Source organism: Saccopteryx leptura, chromosome 2 (assembly GCF_036850995.1).
Source record: "Saccopteryx leptura isolate mSacLep1 chromosome 2, mSacLep1_pri_phased_curated, whole genome shotgun sequence".
In the NCBI taxonomy this organism is placed as follows: domain Eukaryota; kingdom Metazoa; phylum Chordata; class Mammalia; order Chiroptera; family Emballonuridae; genus Saccopteryx; species Saccopteryx leptura.
Genome location: NC_089504.1, coordinates 295671719 through 295697698, shown reverse-complemented (window position 1 = coordinate 295697698; position 25980 = coordinate 295671719). Strand labels below are relative to the sequence as shown.

The 25980-nt window shown below is 40.4% G+C and overlaps 1 protein-coding gene across 2 annotated transcripts in view; it reads right to left on the bottom strand.

The window, feature by feature from the left end:
* MET (MET proto-oncogene, receptor tyrosine kinase) overlaps window positions 1-25980 on the bottom strand; it is a 132885-nt gene that overhangs the window by 57147 nt on the left and 49758 nt on the right. For both annotated transcript variants that reach the window (XM_066362535.1, XM_066362534.1), the window contains exon 3: window positions 12877-13068. In XM_066362535.1, coding sequence (XP_066218632.1) covers window positions 12877-13068 — 192 coding nt within the window. The remainder of the gene's footprint in view (window positions 1-12876; window positions 13069-25980) is intronic.

Below are 25980 nucleotides of genomic sequence, written 5' to 3'. Positions count from 1 at the left end.
TTTAAAAGAAAGTGTTTATTAAGAAATAAAAAGAACTTTATTTTAAAGAAAAAACAGTGCAAATTATCGAAGTTTGAGACCTAGTGAGAAAAAAATGTGAGTTAAGAGGAAAAAGAAATGTGAGTGAAAGTGATGACACCACTAAGAAACAGACCGGGTTATAGCTGGATGTGACCATAGGGACCCAGGAGGACGTCTGCCTTCCCAGTTCCCAGGAAAGTCTGGCTCATAGTGGGTCTCAAGGGCCTACCTACTGCCTAAATATATGACTAAGAAGCACATTGAAACTTAAAAAAATCTTTATTGAATTTATTGGGGTGAAACTGATGAATAAAATTTATACGTTTCAGGTGTACAGTTCCATAATACAGCATCTGTGTGTTGTATTGTGTGTTCATTACCCCAAGTCAAGTGCCCTTCCATCACCATTTATTTCCTCTTTACCAACTCTTCTACCCCTCCCCCCAATATCCTTTCCCTCTGGTAATCACCACACTATTGTCTGAGTCTGTGAGGCCTTCTTGTTTTGTTTTGGCTTAATCTCTTCACCTTTTCACCCAGCCCTACAACCCTCCTCCCCTCTGACAGCTGTCAGCCTGCTCTCTATCTAGGAGTCTGTCTCTATTTTGTTCATTAGTTTATTTGTTCATTAGATTCCACATATGAGTGAAATCATGTGGTATTTGTCTTTTCTAGCTGGTATTTCTGTAGTATAATGCTCTCCAGGTCCATGCATACTGTTGCAAAGGGTAGGATTTCATTCTTTTTTTTTTTTTTTTTTATGGCCAACCAATATTTCACTGTGTAAATGTACCACAGCCTTTTATCCACTCGTCCACTGATGGGCCCTTGAGCTGTTTCCAAATCTTGGCTATTGGAAATAATGCTGCAATGAACATAGAGGTGTATATATTTTGAATTCTTATTTCAGGTTTCTTTGGATAAATTCCCAGAAGTGGAACCACTGGGTCATAAATTCCATTTTTAATTTTTTGAGGTAACTCCATACTTCTTTCTACAATGGCTGCATTAGTCTGCATTCCCACCAACAGTTCATGAGGGTTCCCTTTTCTCCACACCCTCACCAGCACTTGTTTGTTGATTTATTGATGAGCACCAATCTGACAGGTGTGAGGCGATATCTCATTGTGGTTTTAATTTGCATTTCTCTGATGATTAGTGACAGTAAACATCTTTTCATATGCCTATTGTCCATCTGTATGTCCTTTTTGGAGAAGTGCCTTTTCCTATCCTTTGCCAATTTCTTAATTGGATTCTTTGATTTTTTTGGTGTTGAGTTTTATAAGTTCATTATAGATTTTGGATACTAACCCATTATCAGATGTATCATTGGTGAAATGTTCTACCATTCAATGGGCTGTCTTTTCATTTTGTTAATGGATTCCTTTGTTGTCTAGAACCTTTTTAGTTTGATGAAGTTCCATTTGTTTACTTTTTCTTGTCTGAGGAGATCTATCATAAAAAATGTTGATATGACAAATGTCCAAGATTTTATTGCCTATGTTTTCTTCTAGAGTTTTTATGGTTTTGGGTCTAACATTTAGTATTTAATTCATTTTGAGTGTATTCTGTGTCTGGTGTAAAAAGTCATCTAGTTTCTTTTTTTGCTCATATGTGTCTAATTTTTCAATTCCACTTATTGAATTGTGTTGAATCTGTAGACTAGTTGGGGTAGTAGACATTTTAGTGATGTTAATTCTTCCTATCCATGAACACAGTATATGCTTCCACTTGTTTGTATCTTCTTCTATTTTTTTCTTCAGTGTCTTTTATACTTTTCTGAGTATAGTTCTTTTACATCCTTAGCTAAATTTATTCCTAAGTATTTCATTTATTTAAAACAATTGTGAATGGGATTATTTTTTTTTAAGTTTCCCTTTCTGATAGTTCATTATTGGTTTATAAAAATACAACTGATTTCTGGTATTTATTTTGTATTTTCCTACTTTACTGAATTTATTGGTCAGTTCTAGTAGTTTTTTGGCAGAATCTTTAGGGTTCTATCTATACAATATCATGTCATTTGCAAATAATGATGGTTTTACTTCTTTTCCAATTTGGATGTCTTTTTTTTTTTTGAGAGAGAGAGAGAAAGAGAGATAGGAAAGGAGAGCAATGAGAAGCATCAATTTGTAATTGTGGCATTTTTTACTTGTTCATTGATTGTTTCTCATATGTGCCTTGACGGGGCAAGGGGGGAATCTTCAAGCCAGTGACCTTTGGGCTCAGGCTAGGGATCAAGGGATTATGTTGATGATTCCATACTCAAGCCGGCAACCCTGTGCTCAAGCCTGTGAATCAGTGTTTTAAACATGGGATATCAGTGTCCCAAGTTGATGGTCTATCCATAGCACCAACACTGATCAGGACAATTTGGATCTCTTTTATTTTCCTTCTTTTCTTATTGCTGTGGCCAGGATTTCCAGTATTATGTTGAATAAGAGTGAACATGAACATCCCTATCTTGTTCCTGATCTTAAGGAAAATGCTTGTAGTTTTTGCCTATTGAGAATGATGTGGCTATGGGTTTGTCATATAGTGCTTGTATTATGTTGAAATATGTTTCTTCTATTCCCACTTTGTTGAGAGTTTTTATCATAAATGGGTGCTGTATTTTATCAAATGGCTTTTCTGCATGTATTGATATGATCATATGATTTTTACCCTTCATTTTGTTTATGTGATAAATCACATTTATTAATTTGTGGGTATTGTACTAACTTTGCATCCTTGAAATAAATTCTACTTGTGTATAATAATTTTAAAGTATTGCTGGATCCAGTTTGCTAATATATTGTTGAGCACTTAAGCATTTATGTTCCTCAGAAATATTGGATGATAATTTTCTTTCTTTGTAGTGTCTTTATCTGGTTTTAGAATTAAGATAATGCTGGTCTTATAAAATGAGCTTGGAAGTCTTCCCTCCTCTTGAATTTTTTGAAATAGCTTGAGGATAGGTGTTAGTTCTTCTTTGGATGTTTGGTAAAATTTACCTGTGAAGCCATCCAGTCCAGCCTTTTGTTTTTGTGAGTGTTTTGATTACTGCTTCAGTTTCACTAGATGTAATATGTCTGTCCAGATTCTCTGATTCTTCCTGATTCAGTTTTGGAAGAGTGCATGTTTCTAGATATTTATCCATTTCATCCAGATTGTCCATTTGTTGGCATATGGTTGATCATACTAACAATACTTTGCTTTCTGTGGTGTCTGCTGTTACTTCTCCTCTTTCATTTCTATTTTATTTATTTGGGTCCACTCTCTTTTTTTCTTTTTTAAAACATTTTTTCCCATTAATTGAGAAAGAGAGAGTGGAAGGGAGTGGGTAAGGGAGAGAGAAATAGAGAGAGAAGCATCAATTCACTGTTCCATCTAATGTGCACTCGATGATCACTTCTTGTATGTGCCCTGACTGGGGACTGATCCCACGACCTTGGTGTGCCAGGACAATGCTCCATCCACTGAGCCACCCAGCCGGGGTCTCTTTTTTCTTGTTGAGCTTGGTTAAAGGTTTTTCAGTTTTGTTTATCTGTTTAAAGAAATAGCTCTTATTTCATTGATATTTTGTATTGCTTTTTAAAAACTCTATGTTGTTTATTTCTTCTTTGATCTTTATTATTTCCTTTCTTTTACTCTGGGATTTCTTGTTTTTCTTCTAGTTCCTTTAAGTAAAGTTAGATTTTTTGGAGATTTTTCTTGTTTCTTGAAGTAGGCATGTTAATGGCCATGAATTTCCCTCTTAGAACTGCTTTTGCTGTGTCCCATAAATTTTGGACTGTTGTGTTCTCATTTTTATTTGTTTCAAGGTTTGATTTCTTTCTTGATCATGTTAACCCACTATTCACTGTTTAGTAACATGTTATTTAGCCTCCAAGTCTTTTTTTAAATTATTTATTTATTTATTCATTTAAGAGAGAGAGAGAGAGAGAGAGAGAGAGAGAGAGAGAGAGAGGAGCAGCAGGAAGCATCAACTCCCATATGTGCCTTGACCAGGCAAGCCCAGGGTTTTGAACCAGCAACCTCAGCGTTCCAGGTCGAGGCTTTATCCACTGCGCCACCACAGGTCAGGCTAGCCTCCAAGTCTTGGTGTGTTTTTCAGCATTTTTCTTGTGATTGATTTCACGTTTCATACCATTATGATCAGAGAATATGCTTGATATGATTTCAGTCTTCTTAAATTTATTAACAGTTGTTTTGTGTCCTAACATATGGTATATCTTAGAAAACGTTCCATGTGCACTTGAAAAGAATGTATATTCTGCTGCTTTGGGGTGAAATGCTCTCAAGATATCATAAATCCATCTGATCTAGTGTGTCATTTAAGGCTGCTGATTCCTTGTTGATTTCCTCTTTGCGAAATCTATCATTGAAGTCAATGGAGTGTTAAAATCTCCTCTGTGACTGTATTGATGTCAATCTCTCCTTTTATATCCATCAAGATTTGTTTTATGTATTTAGGTGCTCCTATGTTGGGTACATAAATGTTTACAAGAGTTATACCCTTTTGTTGGATTGATTCCGTTATCATTATGTAATATCCTTCTTTGTCTCTTACTACACTCTTTGTTTTTAAAGTCTATTTTGTCATATACAAGTATTTCTACCTCAGATTTTTTTCCCCTTTCAATTTGTATGAAATATCATCTTCTATACCCCTTCACTTTGTCTATCTTTCATTCAGACATGGGTCTCTTGTAGACAGCATATAAATAGGTCTTGTTTACTTATCTATTCAGCTACCCTATGTATTTTGATTGGAGCATTTAAACAATTTACATTTAAAGTGGTTTTTAATTGGGATGTATTTATTGCCATCTATTCTTTTAACTATTCTTCTTCTTCTCCTCCTCCTCCTCCTCCTCCTCCTCCTCCTCCTCCTCCTCCTTCTTCTTCTTTTTCTTCTTCTTCTTCTGTTCCTTTAACATTTCTTGTAATACTGTTTTGGTGATAATAAACTCCTATAGTTTTTCCTTGTCTGAGAAGCTCTTTATTTCTCCTTCAATTTTAAATGATAGCCTTGCTGGGTAAAGTAGTCATGGTTGAAGTTCATTGCTTTTCATCACTTTGAATATTTCACACCAATTCCTTCTGGTCTGAAATGTTTTTTGTTGAAAAATCAGCTGATAGTTTTTTGTGAGCTCCCTTGTAGGCAACTGTCTTTCTCTTCCTGCTTTTAAGAGTCTCTCTTTGGACCTGGAAACTATTATGTTAAGTGAAATAAGCCAGGCTGAGAAAGAAAAAATATCATACGACCTCACTCATTTGAGGAATCCAATGAACAATGTGAACTGAGGAACTGAATTGAGACAGAGGAGAGATCAAAGGGACCAGAGGAAAAGAGGACAGAGGGAAAGAGGATGATAGGATGGGATAATCCTGAAGGTAAGGAGGGAGGGTGCTGTGGGGAGAGGGGTAAGGGAGATGTTGAGGGGAATATGGGGGAGGGGGGATGCATTTGTGGCAACACTAGAATTTATGTAAATACATACAATAAATTAAAATCAATAAAAACAAACAAACAAAAAACTGCTATACTAGAGGGCTCCATTAGCATTGCATCTATTTTACTGACAAAAAGACAAAAGGAAGGGTAGGTGGATAAGGTTAATATCATTTTGAGTCAGTGGGACTCCGTTAATATATAGCTATCTGTGATTGTTCTGGGGATTAGCTACAGGCTGCTGCTATTTTTAGCTGTGTTTTTGTTCTAGTAGTTGAAAGTATTTTATCTTTTTACAAGTTACTAACACTAGCACTTACATGGATGATTTATTAATTTATATATAACATTTTGATTTTGGAACTAGGAGTTCAGAACAATCAGTATCTCAAAAAAAAAATGACCCAAGTCTACAGATTAATTCTTTATATTCTGTATTGTTTTATGAGAAATATAAATTCCTCTCAGATTAAAAAATAAATTTCTCTCTTTGTTTTTAACCTGTCCCATTTTAATTATGATGTGTCTTGGTGTGGACCTTTTGGGGTTCATCTTGTTTGGGACTTCCTGCACTTCCTGGACTGTGTGTCTTTTTTTTACACTTCAACTTTGATGAAGGGATAGGGTTTTAAAATATTTCAGATATTTAAATAATTTTCATGAGTTTCATCTGCATTTTCAAGGCATGGCTTCTCATGCCTCTTACTTCTGGCCTGCTGTAATGGACAGAATATTTGTATCCCTCCAAAGTTCATATGTTGAAATACTAACCCTAATATGATGATATGTGGAGGTAAGGATTATGGCATAAGGATGGACCCTCATGAATAAGATTAGTGCTCTTATAAAGGAACCTCAGAGAGCTCTCTTGTCTTAGGCAAGGATATAGCTATCTATGAACCAGGAAATTGGTCTTCAGCAGGTACCAGATCTATTGGTAACTCGATCTTGTACTTCCAAGACTCCATGACTGTGAAAAGTAAATATTTGCTATAAAGCCACCCAGTCTACAGTAATTGGTTATGGCAGCCTGGTCTAACTAAGATACATGCTTTAGGTTTACTATTTTGTTTAGTATATGAGAGAAATTGGTCTTGTTTAGAAAAGCATTAGTTATGAAGAATAGAGTTATTTGTTTCAATAGAAAGAAATGAAAATTGCAAAGAAGTAGAAATAGCTAATTGGTACTGACAGCTCAAAATTAAAAGTGTAAGACAAAGTACCAGGTGGCAAAACTTGAATTAAGTGAAACTTTATTCTGTTCTTTCCTCACACTTTTTAAAACATGGGCTCAAGTGTTCTTATACCAACTTGACACTGTAAAGAGAAGTTATATATAAGAAGCAAAACAATTTTACTAACTATTAGAATATTGATGTGTGCACCTTTCAACTTTTTGAAGTGAGTCAATGTGAGTCAAAATGAGTCAATACCTGACTAAGCCCTTTGTAAAAAAATGTGTAAAAAAACAAATAAGCTAGTAAATTTGAAACAACTTTTAAATATTTTCAAGTCAATATTCCAAATACAGTCATTGTAAGAATTAGCCAATCTATACACAAGTATACTGTTTCTGCATTTTAAAAGTGATAAAATATTCTCAATTCTTCCAAAAAAGCACCCCAAAAAGAAGTCCCAGTTATTCCAGGCTACCCAAGACAAGCAAAATTTAGCATTTTCCCATGGTTTCAAATATTTATGGTGTTTTAAAAAGATAAATGTACTTTAAGAGTATGTATTAATTCATTTTAGACTATACATCAACTGGGCTTAATTTTTAGTTATGGACAGAACTCTGAAATTATTATTCATAATAGGTTCTCTTTTTCACAAAAGAAATTTCAGAACTCATGAGTATATTTTCTTCTAAAGAAATATAACAAAGCTACCAGTCTTTAGGGATGTAACTAAATCGATAATGTATACATTAAAAAAAGACATTTGATATTTGTAGCTGAACATTTTATAAAGGAGACGGGTAAGTCAGCAATCCCTAAAAAGAAATGTTCAAGTGCAAGTTCATCTAGCTGTGTCTCTTGCCAGATGCTTACAGAATTGATGAATTGATGATCTGTGTCTACATACTCTAAAATAGCAGTAATCCCAAATGTAATATATACCACAGGCTTCCAACACAAAGCACTGACATGCCATGATGGTGGCACAGGAACGGAAGGAACTTAAAGACAGGAGGTCAATAGCTGAATTGATTCTTCCTACTGGAAATGAGAAACTATTCTCAAGTTCACTGGTTACTAACATAATACTTTAAATAACCATCACAAGCTAAGGACGTCTTTTTAAATGATCCCTACATCTAAGTTTCCTGCTTACGACCCAACTAGTCCAATTAAAAGACACAAGAGAAAAGTAGTGATGAGTGGTAATAGCATTAAAGAATTTGAGAGAGGACAAAGGAGAATTGACAAGAGCATGGGAAAAGTTAAAGGGCCCAAGGACAGCTGTGACAGTGCCCAGGCAGTGGCCACTGTACACAGAAAAGGTAGGTGCTCTGTGAGTGTTGGTGGAACTGAACTTGAAACAATTCTTGAAAGTGACTTGGCACCCCCAACCCATCCTTAGCTACTCACTCTTCCTGGCCTGACAGTCATGCACAAATATTTTAATAGCAATGCCTTGCATCTAGAGATTAAAGGCCTTATACAAGTGCTGTAAAAAAAAAAATCAAGCAAGCATTGTTTTTGGATGTAGATTAGACGAGGAGTTCAGAAGGGGAGATGTGGGCAATCCCTGTGATTAGTCCTGTGATCTTCATGAGTCTCCCTCTCCCCTCTCCCTCATAGCCCTGCACACTGCACTCCTGTTCCCGAGCTTCGTTCTGTACTAAATCCCTCCCCCCTCCAAATTTTGTACGCAGGCACGGCTTGTTGTCCATTTATACTATCCTGAATATTGCTTATCATGCTATTTTACTTCATAGCATCCCAAGAGAGTGCTCATACAAATACAAACTGTTTTTGAAATCTATATCTAGAGTGACATGGCCCTGCAGATAGACTGAAATATGTGTACACATCAGTATATTTAGACATAGCTGCACCTGTATGAGATAAGTTACACGTTTAAATGTTAGAAACATGTCAAAAATGTCTTCTCTGCCATACATGCAATATTGTTAGCTAAACAATATAATTCTTTCTAATCAAATAACCACTGTGAAATACCTGATTCACTTTGCACCCGACAGCTGGGGCTGTAGCTGTATTCCCAGCCAGGGCTGAACGTAAGCACAATAGGAAAGGCAGAAACAGCTGCAACTCTTAGAAGAAAACATTTGTAAAGCAACTTTAGGCTTCAGGGTAGGAAGGAAGTAAAATCATTTTTCTGTTCCTTTTTATGCATGGCAGCTGTTTTTGGGAAAAAAAATTACGTCCACTCTATTTTGTAACAGAGATTTCATAGCCTTATTCAAACATGAGTTGTAGAAATTTAGGCCTGGCCACAGATTTAGCAAGTTAGTGCAGTCAAAACATTTACTACACTTGATAGGTAGTTCCTGTTCAGCTAGATCAGTGGTTCTCAAAGTGTGCGCCAGGGCGCACTGGTATGCCCTATGGTATTCCAGAGAAATATGTGCCTATTGGAACCAAAAAACCAACAGGGTTTTTGGGGTTTAGATTTTTGGGGGGACAGAGGTGTGGAGAATTGGCTGTAAGTTGACAGTTGGCCCAACCCCCATCTCACTTGCCTGATTAGGTTGCAAAACGCTATTAAACTGCGGTGCTGGATTGTTCACACTACCCCCATGTTCCCTGGAAAGACTGGAGGCAAGTTTCTTCTATCCTTTGTTTGGTGTAAAGTTAAGATGATATGTATGGTGGGGGTTTTCTTCAACATAATTAAGAGTAAAAAGAGAGGAATTCTTCAATGTATTGACGAGGTAATGAGAGTTTGCCTTTCAAATATATGCCCAAACATTAAAGAAATCACTAGGACACATCAGGCTCATGTTTCTCATAATCACAAGAATGAAAAAGCTTAACACATTCATGATGGGATCTGCCAAATTTACTAAATCTTACTAAGAATGTATCTCTATATATAAAAAGATAACTTTTTTGTTGTTTTTTAATTTTTTTAACCCCTCTTTTTTATGAATTCTAAAGAGCATAACTCAAGAAATGTAACATAAAAATGTTTTTTAATGTCAGAATAAATTTAATTTTGTCATATTTATTTTGTTTAATTACCATAAAAGCATGCTTGGACTTCATATTTTTTTTTCTGTAATATTTGATTTAATTATTATAACATATTTTCCAGAAATTTCTATATAGTGAGCCTACAATTATTTGTAAAATTTTAAATGTGCCCCGACTTCAAAAAGTTTTTGAGAACCACTGAGCTAGATTAAGCTGGAAGGCCCCCTGGTCTTTGCTGCACTAGTGACTCCTCCCCTGACATTATTTGCTGTAAACAAACTGGAGTTTAGTGGTATTGACTGTTTGATCCTTCAAATGTTTTATGGTTATTTACATATAACTCGGTAGAGTGACTCCTCTTAGGCAAGTGTCAGAAACAGATCCTCTGTGGGTGTCAATAGTCTGTGTCTATCTTTGTCGTCTTGGTGTCGGGTACAAGTTTTATCTCCCCCACCAAAATCTTAGCTCTCAAAGGCAGGTGTGTGTGACTGCTTTCTTTGCTTCCTTATTTGCCTCCTAAAGCAAAGTCAGAAAGTTCCCGATATATATTTGATGGCTTAAGAGCCACCTGCTTTTGCCAAAAAAATTAGTGATATCAGTACTTTTCCTAAATAAGTATCTACTTGGTTGCTTGTTTTTTATCCTCATTGTGTTGGAGGCATAGGTGATGGGCATGACACAGCTTCTCCTATGACAATGCAGAGAGATGAGTGTAAAATACCGGCCAGAGCATTTCTGTAATAACGAGCCCGCTGATGCATGGCATGTCACGTGGGTGGTGTAATCTGTCACAGTAGAATTTACTCGGTCATTAAAGCAACTGATCTGGAAATGGGATTTTATTAGATCTTTAGAATCTGGAAATAGGCCAGGAACCTTTTGAGGTAAAAACTGTCAGACTAAAGTGTCTGTGGAAAGTGTACTAATCTGAAACCGGATTGTTGAGGTAACAGACAATTTAGACAAAAAGAAAAGCAGAAATTAAGATAAAGGGAAGCAAATCAAGATAATGAACACATTAGGAATTCAATAAATGTTAGCTCCTTTCATCGTCCTTCAAATTTTGTGGAATTCTATAGAACAACATCCATGTGAACTAAAAAAACCCCAAATAACAACAACAAAAAACAAACACAAAATATCAATAATACCACCCATGTTTTACAAGGCTAATAGATTTGACCATATTTCAAATGCATTAGATTCAGTGCTTGTTCATGTGAGATGGGACTGGATATTTCTCCTTTTGAGTCTGAGGAGTGAAGGACGAAATTACATGGTCTCAGGTAGGTAAATAAGAACACTAGGTTGGGGCCGTGGCCAGTTGGCTCAGTGGTAGAGCATTGGCCTGGCGTGTGGAAGTCCTGGGCTCAATTCCTGGCCAGCGCACACAGGAGAAGCAGCCATCTTCTTCTCTACCCTTCCCCTTTCCTTTCCCTCTCTCTCTCTCTCTCTCTCTCTTCTCCTCCCCCAGCCAAGGCTCCATTGGAGCAAAGTTGGCCTGGGTGCTCAGGATGGCTCTATGTCCTTCCCCTCAGGCACTAGAATGGCTCTGGCTATGGTGGAGCAGCGGTGCATGCAGGAGTTTGTATGACTGCCTCCTTGCATCTAACTTCGGAAAAATACCAAAAAAAAAAAAAAAAAAAAAGGAAAGAAAAAAGAACACTAGTTTGGGGTGGGGGGAGAAAGAGCAAAAGAGCATATTTAACTGGGAAGCAGTGGAAAGGGGCTATTTAGAACAGGATCTATATGATTTGCTTTGAGCTATTATTTACATCTTTTATGACTGAAAAATTCCATGGTGTCTACTAGGACAGGGAAAACATTTTAAATAGGGCAATGACGAATATCTAACTGCTGTATAGATAATGGTAATTTTAAAAACTATGGTTTTTTTGCTTGTTTGTTTTTTGTATTTTTCTGAAGTGAGAAGTGGGGAGGCAGAGAGACACTCCCACAGGCACCCAACTGGGATCCACCCGGCATGCCCACTAGCGGGGCGATGCTCTGCCCATCTGGGGCTGCGATGCTCTGCCCATCTGGGGTGTTGATATGTTGCAATTGGAGCCATGCCAACACCTGAAGTGGAGGCCATGGAGCCATCCTCAGAGCCCAGGCCAACTTCGCTCCAGTGAAGTCTTGGTTGCGGGAGGGGAAGAAAGAGACAGAGAGGAAGGAGAGGGGGAGGGGTGGAGAAGCAGATGGGCGCTTCTCCTGTGTGCCCTGGCCAGGAATTGAACCCAGGACTTCTACACGCCAGGTCAATGCTCTACCAATGAGCCAACCAGCCAGGGCTAAAAACTATGTTTTATAAAAGACGAAGAGTATACAGATAGTCAGGTCACAAGAAAACATCCCTGTCCCCAGCTGGTTCACTAGCCATTATTGTCTGAGCAGAGTCTTCATTATATCAGACGCATATGAAATAAGCATCTCTCTCTCAGAGAATATCTAGTATTTGTAGAAAGGCAACATTTCCATAGATGCCATTGTCATTCTGCATTAATTAAGATGCTAATAAGGATCTCATGTTGAAAGCACTAAGCAGTAACTATTAAAGCAGTAAAACAGCACACAAGGGCATTTTAATTTCTGCAAAGCACTATGATTTTTGTATCTAGGAAACACACCTTCTGAAATGTGAACTTCTATTGTATGGGAGTACTGTTGCTACCCATTAAAAGCATTTCTTTTAAAAAGCCCAGATTCTTTTCAGTATTTGAACCTCTTTGTGCCTGACCCCATCATTTTGCAGAAGTCAGGAGAGCTGGAGTTACAATGGGATTTTGATGCTAACGTCCCTGCCTGACTGCTGCCAATATTCCTCAATGATGTGAATGTTTCTCCTCATGGAGCCACACGGTTCACACAATGGCTCTCCTTTGATCTGGAGCTTCCTTTGGAAGAGAAAACATCGCCTGGAAGTGCTTTAATTGTTCCATTTATTTTCCAATCATGTGACAGAAATCATGAATGGAAAAGAAAAAAACAAACAAACCCAAACCACTCCCAGGCAAAAAACGAAAAGCAACCATGTTTAAACTGGAAGCTTCAAGAATTTAACTAAAATAGGCCACACGCTGCATAAATGGTAGAACAGCCTTCCCTGTTTGGCTTTCAGTCTGTGCGTCTCTCTAGCTTCCACTATGATTTTTGTTTTACAATATTGGCAAATACCTTACTGCCCAAAACATAACCAAAAAAATTACATAATACCAAATAAAACAGACACAGGCACTCTCAGAAAGCACTTACCTGCATAAAGCGGCCCTCGGACGTGCCCAGGTTAGCGATGGTGAGGTCCCCTTTAATGAAGGTGGATATAGATGTCAGGAGCACTTGCTTGAACTGGCCCATGAACAAGTCCACGCGCTGCAGAGCTGTGGTGAACTCCGTCCGGTATTCATCACTGTGCACTTCACAGCCTGACGAATTTCTCAAAAGTGTCTGGAATAAAATACGGTTGGAGAATTAACGTCAGTCCAGATGTGAGCAAGCTTTAAGAAACTTTTCAGTGTGTCTTTTCAGAGCTCGGTGGCGGGGGTGGGGAGGGTGGGGAGAGTGGCAAGGGGTGCCGTGCAAATAGGCCCAGATGGGCAGAGATGTTTCTTGTGACCTAAATGGCTCTAATATTGTCAGGTGCTGCTGTGTGTGCACAGACTCTGAACTGGGCGAACTTGACTATTACAGTTTGTACCAGGGTTCATTATGTGCATACATGCCATTTAGCTGGTGTTATTTAAAAAAACCAAACTGTAAATGTCTCAGCCCTTGACATAAAGGCAATGCTTCTAGCAGGCAAGTCCAGTAAGATGAATTTTAACTGGAATAATAATAAATGTTAGAGTCACACTTAGATATTATATTTTAAAAGGTGTGTCTTTGTGCATCTGTGCACAGTCAGGTGGTGTGAAGCGGTGGTCGATGGGTAAGTCACAGGGAGCAGCACAGCATGGACCCCAGGCCCCGAGTTGTCATCAAATCCTGGTCCCTAACGCTTATTTACTTTCTGTAGTCATCCCTGTAATCCCCCGTGTTTGGGAAATTCATGCTGTCTCTGTTTCTGTTCCCCTAACTTAAAAATTAAGAGAATTATAAAGAGGTGCCTACCTTAGAGAACTGTTGTGAAGACTAAACGAGCAAGTGTATAGAAATCTCTTACAATAGAGCCCAGCATGGAGAGAGCTCCACTTATGTATTTGCCATTCTTATGGTGAAAGGCTCAAAAAATGCAAACGTAAATCAAATGCCTCAGTAACTGACTTACAAAAAGGCAATTAGGTATTATCCTTTAGGTTCAACTTCAAATGGAAGGATTTAAAAAAATGTTGTTCAGTAACGTGGCAGGCCAGCCCTGTGGATCGATCCCTTTCTTTGACTCGGTGTCTCCTGATGACAGGTGAGCACGGGATCGCCGATTCTCTCTGAAAATTCGGTCCCTGGTTTTCCTCCTACTTTTTGGGCTGCAGCATGTGTGTCCCATTTGTGGAACCATCCAGCTCGGCTATCACTGTTAGGGCTTCTCAAGGCTCCATCCTAGGGCTCTTCTCCACTCCCTCTTCCCACCATTACTATTTAGTTGACACCTCCAGGCCTCGACTCTGAGCTGACCATGCCTGTATCGAAACCTGCCCTCAGATATCTCAGAGACCTAAGCTAAGCATGGCCGGTGTAGAATCCACAACTTTCCCCCATGCCTAATCTTATGATCCAGTGCACCACCATTCCTCCAGGTGTACTAGTCAAAAGTCTAAGTATCATCCCCAATTCTTCCCTATCGATCATTACCAAATCCCATCAACTGTGCTAAGTATCTCCTGGATCTGTCCAGTTTTCTCTATCTCAGCACATCAACCTTCATCCAAGCCACTCCTTCCTTGTCCTGGATACTGTAGTGATGTCCTAATTGAATCTGCCACATCTGGTCTCACCCAGTCTCTTTTGAGATCCAGTCTCTATTTTGCATCAGACTTTCTTCTTATAACACAGGTCTTACCATATAACTCTCTTTAAAACACTTCATATGTCTCCCCATTGCTCTTAGGGGAAAGTCCAAAATTGCTAAGGTGAACTGCCTGGTTGGCATCATCTGAATTGCCCAGGCTTCTCCAGACTTGCCTGTACTGTGCTCCCCTCTGCTCTCTGAGCTCCAGTGGCCTTCTCTCAACTTTCCAAATGCTCCTTGTGTCCTTCTATTACAGGGTCTTCACACACGCTGTTCCCTCTGCCTGCAATGCTCCTTCCACTTCCATTCTCTCTGCTAACTGCTAGGCCTCCTTCAGACCTCAGCTAGCCATCACTTACTTAGGAGGCCTGCCCTGATGCCAGTAGCTAAGTCAAAGTCTTCTGTTTTGCTTGTAGGATTATATGATTGATATGAGACTTCTCTAGGTGTCTCTTTGGGATCAGGGACCCTGTTTGTTCACCACTGTAATGTCTTATAAGAGATGAACTATCACATACAGTAAATATTTAGTAAATATTAACTGAATGAATAAACGAGTAGCTGGGGAATGAGTGTGGAGATATAAACCAATAATTTTTTTTAAGTGGGGGGAGAGACAGTGAGACAGACTCCCACATGTGCCCCGACAGGGACCCACCAGGCAACCCTCATTTAGGGCCTATGCTAGAATCAATCAAGCCATTTTTTTAGTGCCCCAAGGCTAATGCTTGAACCAATGGAGCTATCCTCAGTGCCAGGCCAGCTGGACCAATTGAGCCACTGGCTGCAGGAAGGGAAGAGAGAGAGAGGGGGGATAGGGAGGTAGAGAGAAGCAGATGGTCACTTCTCTTATGTACCGTGCCTGGGAATCAAATTTGGGACATCTTTATGCCAGGTTGATGCTCTATCCACTGAGCCAAACAGCCAGGGCTAAAGCTAGATGTTTTTAGGAATAGAGATAGTTAAGAGTTTATAAGGGACAAATGGAGTCTTTGGCTCTTACCTATCCTGACAAGATAGTTCCAATTGGTAAATCTGGGACAGATAACAGGGAAGGAGGATGTATTAAGAAAAATGAAGGCTAACTTGGAAAAAAAAGAGAAAAATAGTTCATTCTATATCTCTGTATATAGTTATAAGTCTAGGAAAATGATTTGTAGCTTAGAAATTTGTTATTATTATCCTATTATATTTATAATAGTCAGAAAATTATAATAGTATATTTCAAATCAACTTAGTGTTTAAGAACAAATTGAAATAGTTCATTATCCTTATATAAAATAACCTATGCCTTAAGGTCAAGCTTCTGTCATATGGAATGTGACATTCTTACATCTACTGACTTTTATTGTCTAAAAATCACCTATGATGCTGTTTTATATAGCAACAATTGTGTCTTCATTTTAAATGGTGATGAATTAGCAAACAGGGCCTCTGAGATGCAAAATCTATTGACTCATAATTAATGAAATGTTTTAGTTCTAGACATTTATTTTGATACATTGATGAGTGCTATTTCACTATTTAATTAGAAGCTTTTCTTCACTAAAGTACTATAGATTACTCTGAGGGGTAGCAGGTAACTGAGATGTACCAGCAATTCAATAGTAACCAGTTAATTGGTAATTAAGTTTCCATTGGTGATCAATCGTCCATTTTGCAGAGATAGCTGGAATTAAGGGAACTTGCTTAAAGGAGCAAACAGCAGTTTTAAATCACAGGCCATCTCAAGTATTCCATTATAGAGGTGACAGCTCTTTAGGGTCAGCTTCTTCTGCGGTTATTTTGTTCCTTGGTTTCCTAGATCTTGCTCTTTTTTTTCTATATCTAAATGGCATTCTGGGAACTCTAATGCCTCAGAGTTCAGTGCTGGTGGTGACATGATGAATTCATTGGGGTATAAAAGTTTGCTGTGTGTGGAGTAGAGTCTGTAAACTGGTAGCAGCTTTCTATCAACAAAAGGCCAGGAACTGCCTTATTCATCTTATCCCCGCTGTGTTTTGTGCCCAGCACACAGTATGTATTTAATAACAGCTTGCTGAAAAATTAATGCATCTGCAAAGTAACCAGACTATCTAGCCCATTTGGTTTGCCTTCCTGAACAAGGCAAGCAGGAGAGGGGAGGTGAGCTGGATCTCGGAGTGTCTGAAAATCTGCAGGAATTTGCTAATCTTCTTTAAATGATTAATAAAGGAAGGTAATATAACCAGAACTTTAGCCTCCTGTGTCCTCGTGTGTAAGGCATAAATGCAGAACTCTGCATCAGAGTTGAGGTTACATTTATATTGTGCACTTTAAGGCTTCTCCTTCAAGAAATAGTAAGGTCTCTAAATGGTACATCTTCCAGGTCTGATAAGATTAAGTTATAACCTGATGCCCCCCAACCCTCCCAAATTCATAAGTATAGAAACATTGCATAATGTTGAAATAGGATTTACAGAACTCCTTGATTCTGAAAAACTGTGCAATTTGGAACAAAAGAAAAAACTAACATCATGTCCGGTTCAGGTGTCATTCAAATTCGTAAGGCAGGGAAACCTAACCTTTCTGGTCTCTGTTTTCTCCATAACGGAGATCTGCAGGAAAGGGGTCGGGCTATTAGCATCCAGGAAAGAGTACCATCTCAGGGTTCCCTGCAGGAGAGAGGACTTCTCTTTGGCTCTGTTAAGAGACACCGCCTGCTGAGAATCCCGATAAACATAATGACTGGGGATCAGGATGGCAGGAGCTGCCTTTGAGCTTGAACAGAACTTGAACCACGGAGAGCCTTGATTTCAGCCCTCAGTATTGCAAAGATAAAGCACTGTGCAAATATGACTAACTCTCAGTCTGATTCACTGTGGCCCCTGGATAATGAGTGACTGCACTTGCTGCTTCTCTGTGCAGGGAAGCGGGGTGGCTTCTTCTTCCCACTTTATACACAGGTAGCTCTTGGCTCTGGCGTTTGCGGTGGGATTAGGTCCAGCTGCCCAGGGGCTCCTTGCCACTCGCACTTCCCTCAAAGCCAGGAGGTCTTGTGCTTTGAGATAAATGTAGTAAGCAAGGCTGGGGGGAAGCAGTTCTCTGGAAGAACAGCTGCTTTGGGGCACCACAGAAAAGAACATAGACAAGGTTTCACCCTGGGCCTAGCCTGAGAGCCAGACTAACACTCTCCCTTTAATAACGAGGGGAGACAGAAGGAAGGGAGAGAGGGAGGGAGGAAATCTATCTTTTTCCTGCACCTACGCTGTGCCAGGCATCAAGATAGGCATTTTCACATAAAACCAAAGCCACAGCAGCCCTGCAAGCTTTTTATCACACTCAGTTTTCAGGAGGAGCATCAAGGCAAACCAAGGGTGTGGCCACAGTGCCCACTTCACACTGGACTGGCATTAGATCTCTCTGATTTTGAAGCTCATAGATTTCTTTTGCTGCTGTGTACTATTCTGGGCAAAGTTTTGAGAACCGCGCAATTACAGAAATGGAAAGGGCAAGAACAATGGAGACCATCTTATTCTAGCCCCTAATTTTTTGTATGAGAAACTTAAAGTCAGGGGAGTTGTAACTGTCAGAGTTGGAATCATTGACCACAAATTTACCGTTTAACATATAAAAAAGCCTATGAACTTTTTTTTAAAATTGAATTTATTGGTGTAACACTGGTTAACAAAATCATACAGGTTGCAGGTGCACAAGTCTGTGACACATCAGCTGTACACGATGTAGTGTGTTCATCACCCCACGTCAAGTCTCTGCCCTTCACCATCTAAACCTACAGACTCTTGAAAGTACGACATGTCGATTCACCTAGCTCTGATTCCTCTTCTGAGAGAAGGACTGGAATTAGTCATTATTTTCTGGATAATGGCACAGAGATGACCATTAGCATTTCAGGCTGTTGAGTCAGCTTGGGGCTCAGATATACCTCTCTTTATTACCTATTTTGGTTATCATTGTTTCCAGCTGGGTAACTTTGAAATTTCAGTGATCACCAACTCCTCTCTCCAGCATTTCCCATATCCAAGCAGTTGCGCATGCCCACTACACCTGTCTGCAGTGTCTTTCTGTGCTGTCCCACCGTGCTGCACCCCTGCACCCCTGCCCTAGGCGGGGGTGTTTCCTCAATGGCCTCTAGTCTCCTAGCTTATCTGCCTTGCACACTTATGAGTTGTCGCTCCCTTCTTCAGAATTTAGCTGCTACCCAAAGGCCTGCAGAAAAAGTCTAACTTCCTTTGGTGTGGATACCTTATAGGGCAATCACACCAGCCTTTGTTTACATTTTTAGTTTGTTTTCCATTAAGGTAAAAGGTCAGATGACCAAATGAATCTCTAAGTGGCTCTCCTGACACGAGATCCTCCCCATTCTTGGATTCCTGCATTTGCTGTGGCAACGGACGCCCCACACCTCCTGCTCAGTCATGGGTACCCCTCCTTGCTCATGTAAACCTGAGGCTCGGCTATCTGCAGGGTCTCTCTTTCCAAGGTCTTTGGAATGACAGAATGTGTTTTAATGAGTGGGGGAGGGGATTCAGTGACAAAGAAAGAGGTGGATAGTAGAAGGGTGCAGGCAGGTAACATACAGCCTGTGACAGATGAGCCGAGAAGGAAAAAGAAATAAGAAAAAAAAATTCACCCACCACGATATATTGTTTAGGCAGAGACACAAGTGCAGCGCAACTAAAGGCGAGGGAAAGGGGAACAACAAAAGTCACAGTCATTGTTCACCTTCCTGGGAGGGAGAAGGATACGGCTGGGGTGGGACACACAGGGGCTTCAAAGGCCCTGCTCTACTCTCTTTTTTAAGCCCAGCGGCAGAGATATCAGTATTTGTTTTCTTTTTCATCCACACACAATACAATACATATATACAGTACATGATTCCTTTGTATATATGAGTTTAATAAAAATAAATTTTAAAAGAAAACAATGAATAAATGGGAAGTGAGAGTGGAGAGAACCTATTAAGAACTTTCCCCAATTTTTTTTTAAAGATTTTAATTATTCATTTAGAGGAGTGAGAGGGAGAAGAGGAGAGGAGCAGGAAGCATCAACTCCCATATGTGCCTTGACCAGGCAAGCCCAGGGTCTTGAACCAGAGACTGCAGCATTCCAGGTCAATGCTTTATCCCCTGTGCCACCACAGGTCAGGCCATAGTCTCCCCCATCTCTTGATGTCTTAAGCATGTTTTAAGCATTCATGGCTTATCTCAGCTCACATGAGCTCACAATAATAATGCTAAACACTTGTATGGTGAATGATGGTTGTCAAAGTACATTATTTATCCTGATCTCAAGTCTGTGAGTTGGGTTTGTCAAGATCATTGTATTTCTACAGCTGAAGAAACTGTGGGTCGAGGAGCTGTCAGTAAATCTCACAGCTTAAATCCTAGTTGTTGATTTCAAACCCAGTATTCCTTATACTGCACCCTGCTACTTAGCGGCTGCTACAGGATTTCTGAGACAAGCCCACACTGGAGGGCCAGCCAGAGGCGGGCTAGGAGGGCATGAGCATACCTCCAGGGAGGACTGTTCCATCCCGGCTAGGACTGGCTGGGTCGCATGACCTCAGACGAATCACTCCATCTCTCTGGCTCTGAGTTTTACTTCACTATTATGGTATTTAACAAACATTTGTTCATCGTGTTTACAATGTGCCAGACTCTGTTCTAAACCCTTTCCAAATATTAATTTGCTGAATCCCCATAACAGTCCTGGGAGGAAACTGAAGCACAGAGTGGTCACATGACCAGCAGCGGCATGGCCAGGAGCAAACAGGCCAGCCGGCCCCAGGGCACTCACCCCAGTACCAGGCTACAAGCTCCCTTTCTGTAAAGGAGTTGTGTGAGTTGGTCTCAAAGCTCTGCTCCAGCTCTACCGTGCTGTGTGCATATAGATGGTTTCCTGAGGCCTCCCTGCACTTGGAATCACCAAACTACCATGAGCCCGCTCTCAGAACAAGGATCGCTCAGGATGCTCAGGATGCTATACAGTGTACAGTCGCCCCGCCGAGGCTACTCCAAAATGTGGGGTTGGGATACGTACGCATATGCCTGTTCTATAAAGTTTTGAAAAGCATTTTATTTTGCAAGGTTTATCCTCTTCAAAAATAACTGTGTGATATGAACTCTGGCAACCAATGGTAAATACCCTTTCTTAAAAAGTTTAAAACTTGTTAAAAATTGCCTCCTTAACTCAAAGGCTTAAAAAACCTCATAACACTAAATAATAGGAATTACTTTAGCATTTGTAAGCCTTGACATAATAGTTTAATTATTTTAGCCTTTACTTTTTATTTTTTGTATTTTTCTGAAGTTGGAAATGGGGAGACAGTCAGACAGACTCCCACATGTGCTTGACCCGGATCTACCCGGCATGCCCACCAGGGGGCGATGCTCTGCCCATCTAGGGTGTCACTGTGCTGCAACCAGAGCCATTCTAGTGCCTGAGGCAGAGGCCACAGAGCCATCCTCAGCGCCCGGGCCAACTTTGCTCCAATGGAGCCTTGGCTGTGGGAGGGGAAGAGAGAGACAGAGAGGAAGGAGAGGGGGAGGGGTGGAGAAGCAGATGGGTGCTTCTCCTGTGTGTCCTGGCCGGGAATCGAACCTGGAACTCCTGCACACCAGGCCGACGCTCTACCACTGAGCCAACCGGCCAGGGCTAGCCTTTACTTTTTATGAGTACTCAACAGATTATTTTTACATGACTCAGACATATACTTGTTTTTTAAATAAAAACTGAAGTGCAATGTATCTCAATGTATTTGATTCAAAATGTTTCCCCTAATTAACATTATGATGCATGCAGTGAATATGCAATTACGGTTAATTCAGTATAATTAAGAATGTGATCTATTTAAAATAGTGATGCTTTTAATTGCTATAGAACAGATTTAGTTCATCTATAGATGATTTAAGTCAGTTTTGCAGAGAGATTTTTAAAGAAATGTACTATCTTGTAAAATCTTTGCTAGTTCACTCATAGCAGATCTCTTCTTGACTTGCCCATGACTAAATTAACAGAAGCAATTTAATGCAAACTTCATTCATAATTATACTTTGTATAGATTCTATGACACGTAGTAATGGTTGTCAGGGGGATACCTATTTCAAACTAGAAGCCCCTTTTTGCTGAGGGCTTTTCTACAGTTGGCTGAAAACTTAACTGCTTTCCGTTCAGGAATTCCACTTAGCACATTTTCCTAAACTTCATTCATGCGTTCTCTTCTCTTTACGAGGTGGGCCTGGGAGAGGAGTGCTTTGGAACTGACCGCAGGCGGAGGTACAGAGCTTTGAAATTCAGTATTAGGTTGTTTCTTTCAGACATCTTTTAACTTTGCTCAGTCTGTCTCAGATGTCAACATTGGAAGACTGATTCCTCGTAAAATGCAGAAGAGTCAGCTCTCTGAGCCAGACTGTTCGGGCGGTGTGGTCAAACCCAAAGAATCTGATGACATTGTTTTCTATTATGAAGAGGACTCAGCCTGACAATGTACTCAGTGCATGGTACTCACTTCTGCTGCCATGATCTCCCCCTGATGAAGTGATCCTGTCTCACAGTCCAGTAGCCACAGAGGTTTGTGACAGCCTGAGACCTCAACTGCAGACTTAGCACAGGAGCAGAGCTAAGTTAAAGAAGGGTTGATTTGTCTCAAGGAAGGAAAAAAGGAACATCCTCTCTGGCTGTGTGTTCATCCTCAGTTGGCCATAAATGCAGCACAACCGGGCATCTGACTGAGCAGTTGCTGGCTCAACACAGCTGATTCACCAGATGGTGGATGCTGCCTCGTGGCGATGACCTAACTTCACACATCCAGAGGCAATCCCTCCTCTGAGGACCAGCCTTGTCTCTGCAAATGCCTTCAGGCCAAGTTTAAATATGCCACTGATAACATTCAAACTCACCACTTTTCTTTCTAAATTGACCCTTCTTCTAGTTTACTATTTCTGTATGACATCAACAGCCACATTCTCCGCAAGTGCGAAATCAGCCATCTTTGATGCTTCCTTTTACTGTTTATGTTTACCTATCAATAAGTGTAAATTTTTTTTTTTTTTTTTTTTTTTTCATTTTTCTGAAGCTGGAAACAGGGAGAGACAGTCAGACAGACTCCCGCATGCGCCCGACCGGGATCCACCCAGCACGCCCACCAGGGGCGACGCTCTGCCCTCCAGGGGGCGATGCTCTGCCCATCCTGGGCGTCGCCATGTTGCGACCAGAGCCACTCTAGCGCCTGGGGCAGAGGCCACAGAGCCATCCCCTTCGCCCGGGCCATCTTTGCTCCAATGGAGCCTTGGCTGCGGGAGGGGAAGAGAGAGACAGAGAGGGAAAGCGCGGCGGAGGGGTGGAGAAGCAAATGGGCGCTTCTCCTGTGTGCCCTGGCCGGGAATCGAACCCGGGTCCTCCGCACGCTAGGCCGACGCTCTACCGCTGAGCCAACCGGCCAGGGCCTCAATAAGTGTAAATTTTTTATTGAACTAAAGAAATCTCAAACTTGGCCTTCTATGATCTGGTTTTCTTGATTTCAGAATCTCTTTCTTCAACTCCACCTCTATAAATACTTAGTGTAATATTCCCCGAACACCTTTTCAGTCATGTCTAGTGGTCATCATCCTGGCCCGTGGAGAAGAGCATGGGCTGGTGACCCTGCCCGTACCAGCTGTGCAGATATAGAGAGGACACTTAGAGCTGAAGCCTCAGTTCTTCAGTTACAAAACGGAAAAATACACACCTATCTAATAGAATTGTTTTGAGGTTTAAATGAGATAAATCCAGTGTCAGCAATATATTAAAGGGTCACTTCATTCATTCACTTAGTCCTTTAAAAATAGGTGAGTATGCCTGAAACTAATATAAAGTAAAACTGAATATAAACTGTAATTAAAAAAAAAATTGAGACCTGTAGTAGGTTGACTAGAATCTACCCTTAAAATTGATGTTCACTTGGAAACTAAAAATATCTTATTTGGAAATAGGCTCTTTGATATATAATTTGTAAAGACCTTGAGATAAAATCATCTTGGATTTAGTGTGAGCCCTAAGTCCAATGACTGTTGTCTTCACAAGAGGAAGGGAAGACTCCTAGACACACAGGGAAGACGGTTATATAAAGATGGAGGCAGAGATTACAGTCACACTGCTACAACCCCAGGAATACCTGGGAGCAGCAGGCCTGTAGGAAGTAGAGCCTTCAAAGGGAGTATGACCTTGCCCAACACCTTGATTTCAAACTCTAGCCTCTAGACTGCATGAGAATAAATTTCTGTTATTTTAAGTCACAATGTTTGCAGTAATTTATTATGGCAGCTTTAGGAAACTAATAAAAACCATACCATATGACAGATACCATACTGGGTGTTAGAAGGATACAGCAGCAAACAACAGCAATAAAAAGATCTGAGTCCCTGCCCCTGTGCAAATTAAAGTTATTTTTACTGTTGTTGGTCTAGGGATTCCTCGTAATGCCTATGAAGATGAAGTCCAAATTCTAATTAATTAAATTAACAAGCCTCGGGTTCTCATCTATAAAATGGAAACACATACCTAATAGAATTACTTACAGCAGTAAGGTTGATCCTATGTTATCTTCCCACTATTAATTTTCACTATTCTCTAAAGAAGGATTTGGCACCTTGCTTTTGTAAAGGGCTAGACAGCAAAAATGTTAGGCTTTGAGTACCATGGGGTCTCTGTAATATATATTGGTTTGATTGTGTTATTTTATAACCATTTAAAAGTTAATAAAACATTTTTAACTTGTTGGATGTTCAGAAACAGGCCAGTTCGCCAGTCCTAGCAACTGCTGCTCCTATGTTCCAGCCTGGTCCCTCAGTGTCACCCGATTCCAGCCTGGTCCCTCAGTGTCACCCGATTCCAGCCTGGTCCCCTCAGTGTCGCCCGATTCCAGCCTGGTCCCTCAGTGTTTCCCAAGGGCACACGTACTTCAGGAGGCAAGACACAGACACACAAAGCAGCCAGTTAAGCCTGACCTATGGTGGTGCAGTGGGATAAAGCGTCAACCTGAAACACTGAGGTTGCCAGTTTGTAAACCCTGGGCTTGCCCGGTCAAGACACACATGGGAGTTGATGCTTTCTGCTCCTCCCCCCTTCTCTCTCTCTCTCTCTCCCTCTCCCTCTCTCTCCTCTCTGAAAATTGAATAAATTCTTAAAAAAAAGAGTTATAAAACAAACAAACAACAACAACAAAGCAGCCAGTTAATAATGCAAAGTACAAAGAACGTAGCTGATGGGTAAGTGCTGAAGACATTGGTAGCACATTCTATAAGACAGGGGTCCCCAAACTTTTTACACAGGGGGCCAGTTCACTGTCCCTCAGACCACTGGAGGGCCAGACTATAAAAAAACTATGAACAAATCCCTATGCACACTGCACATATTTTATTTTAAAGTAAAAAAACAAAACGGGAACAAATACAATATTTAAAATAAAGAACAAGTAAATTTAAATCAACAAACTGACCAGTATTTCAATGGGAACTATGCTCCTCTCACTGACCACCAATGAAAGAGGTGCCCCTTCCGGAAGTGCGGTGGGGGCCGGATAAATGGCCTCAGGGGGCCGCATGCGGCCCGTGGGCCGTAGTTTGGGGACCCCTGCTATAAGATGAGAACAAGGAGATCCGTGTGGGTTTCAACAGCTAGAGAAGGATCATGGCGGAGGCTGAGGTATAGCCAGGTCTTGACAGAAGTTGGATTATTGAAGAGAGGAAAGAGAAATATTTGGAGTAGAATATATTTCATGCATATGGGTGTATGGGTTTTGTGTACAAATGTATTTATGTATATAAATGAAATAAATTATATATCACAGATGTCCTCTTGAGGTATCCTCAGGATTAAAAATAACTCAGATGTCTACAATAATCGTGGCTTTGGAATTCTAAGTGTTAAAAACGTTTGTCTCTTTATCATCATTTCCTAAGGTGAATCAGATCCTAAACAGACCCAGTCCTTGTGGTTTCGGTTAGCAGCCTTCATCTCACACTTCACTCAAAGCCAGGAATGACAGTGATTCATCAAGAAGGCTGTTCCAAGTGAGGCTGATTTTAACGCTGAATGTGTAGAGGTTTTCCGCTTTTTTCTATTTAGTTAACAAAAACAAATTTTAATGTCCTTACTCAGGGGGCTATAATAGATAGTTAGAAGATGGAACACTGATTACCATGCACTAACCAGCACCACAGAGGCAGTTCTTCCTGCAGGAGATGAGAGCATGTCTGTTTGTGTATCTAACGGTGTCAGCAGTACAAACAGGCTGAGGAATGTCAGTGGAGGGCCAGAGAGGTGAAGATGGATGCAACCTGATGTGCCCCAACATATTGCTCAAGCCTGGGACTGTACTCCAGCTGCTGTCACTGTCATCACCCCTCGCCCCCCCCCCCCCATGTCACCATTGTGCAGCAAGACTGGAATAGTTC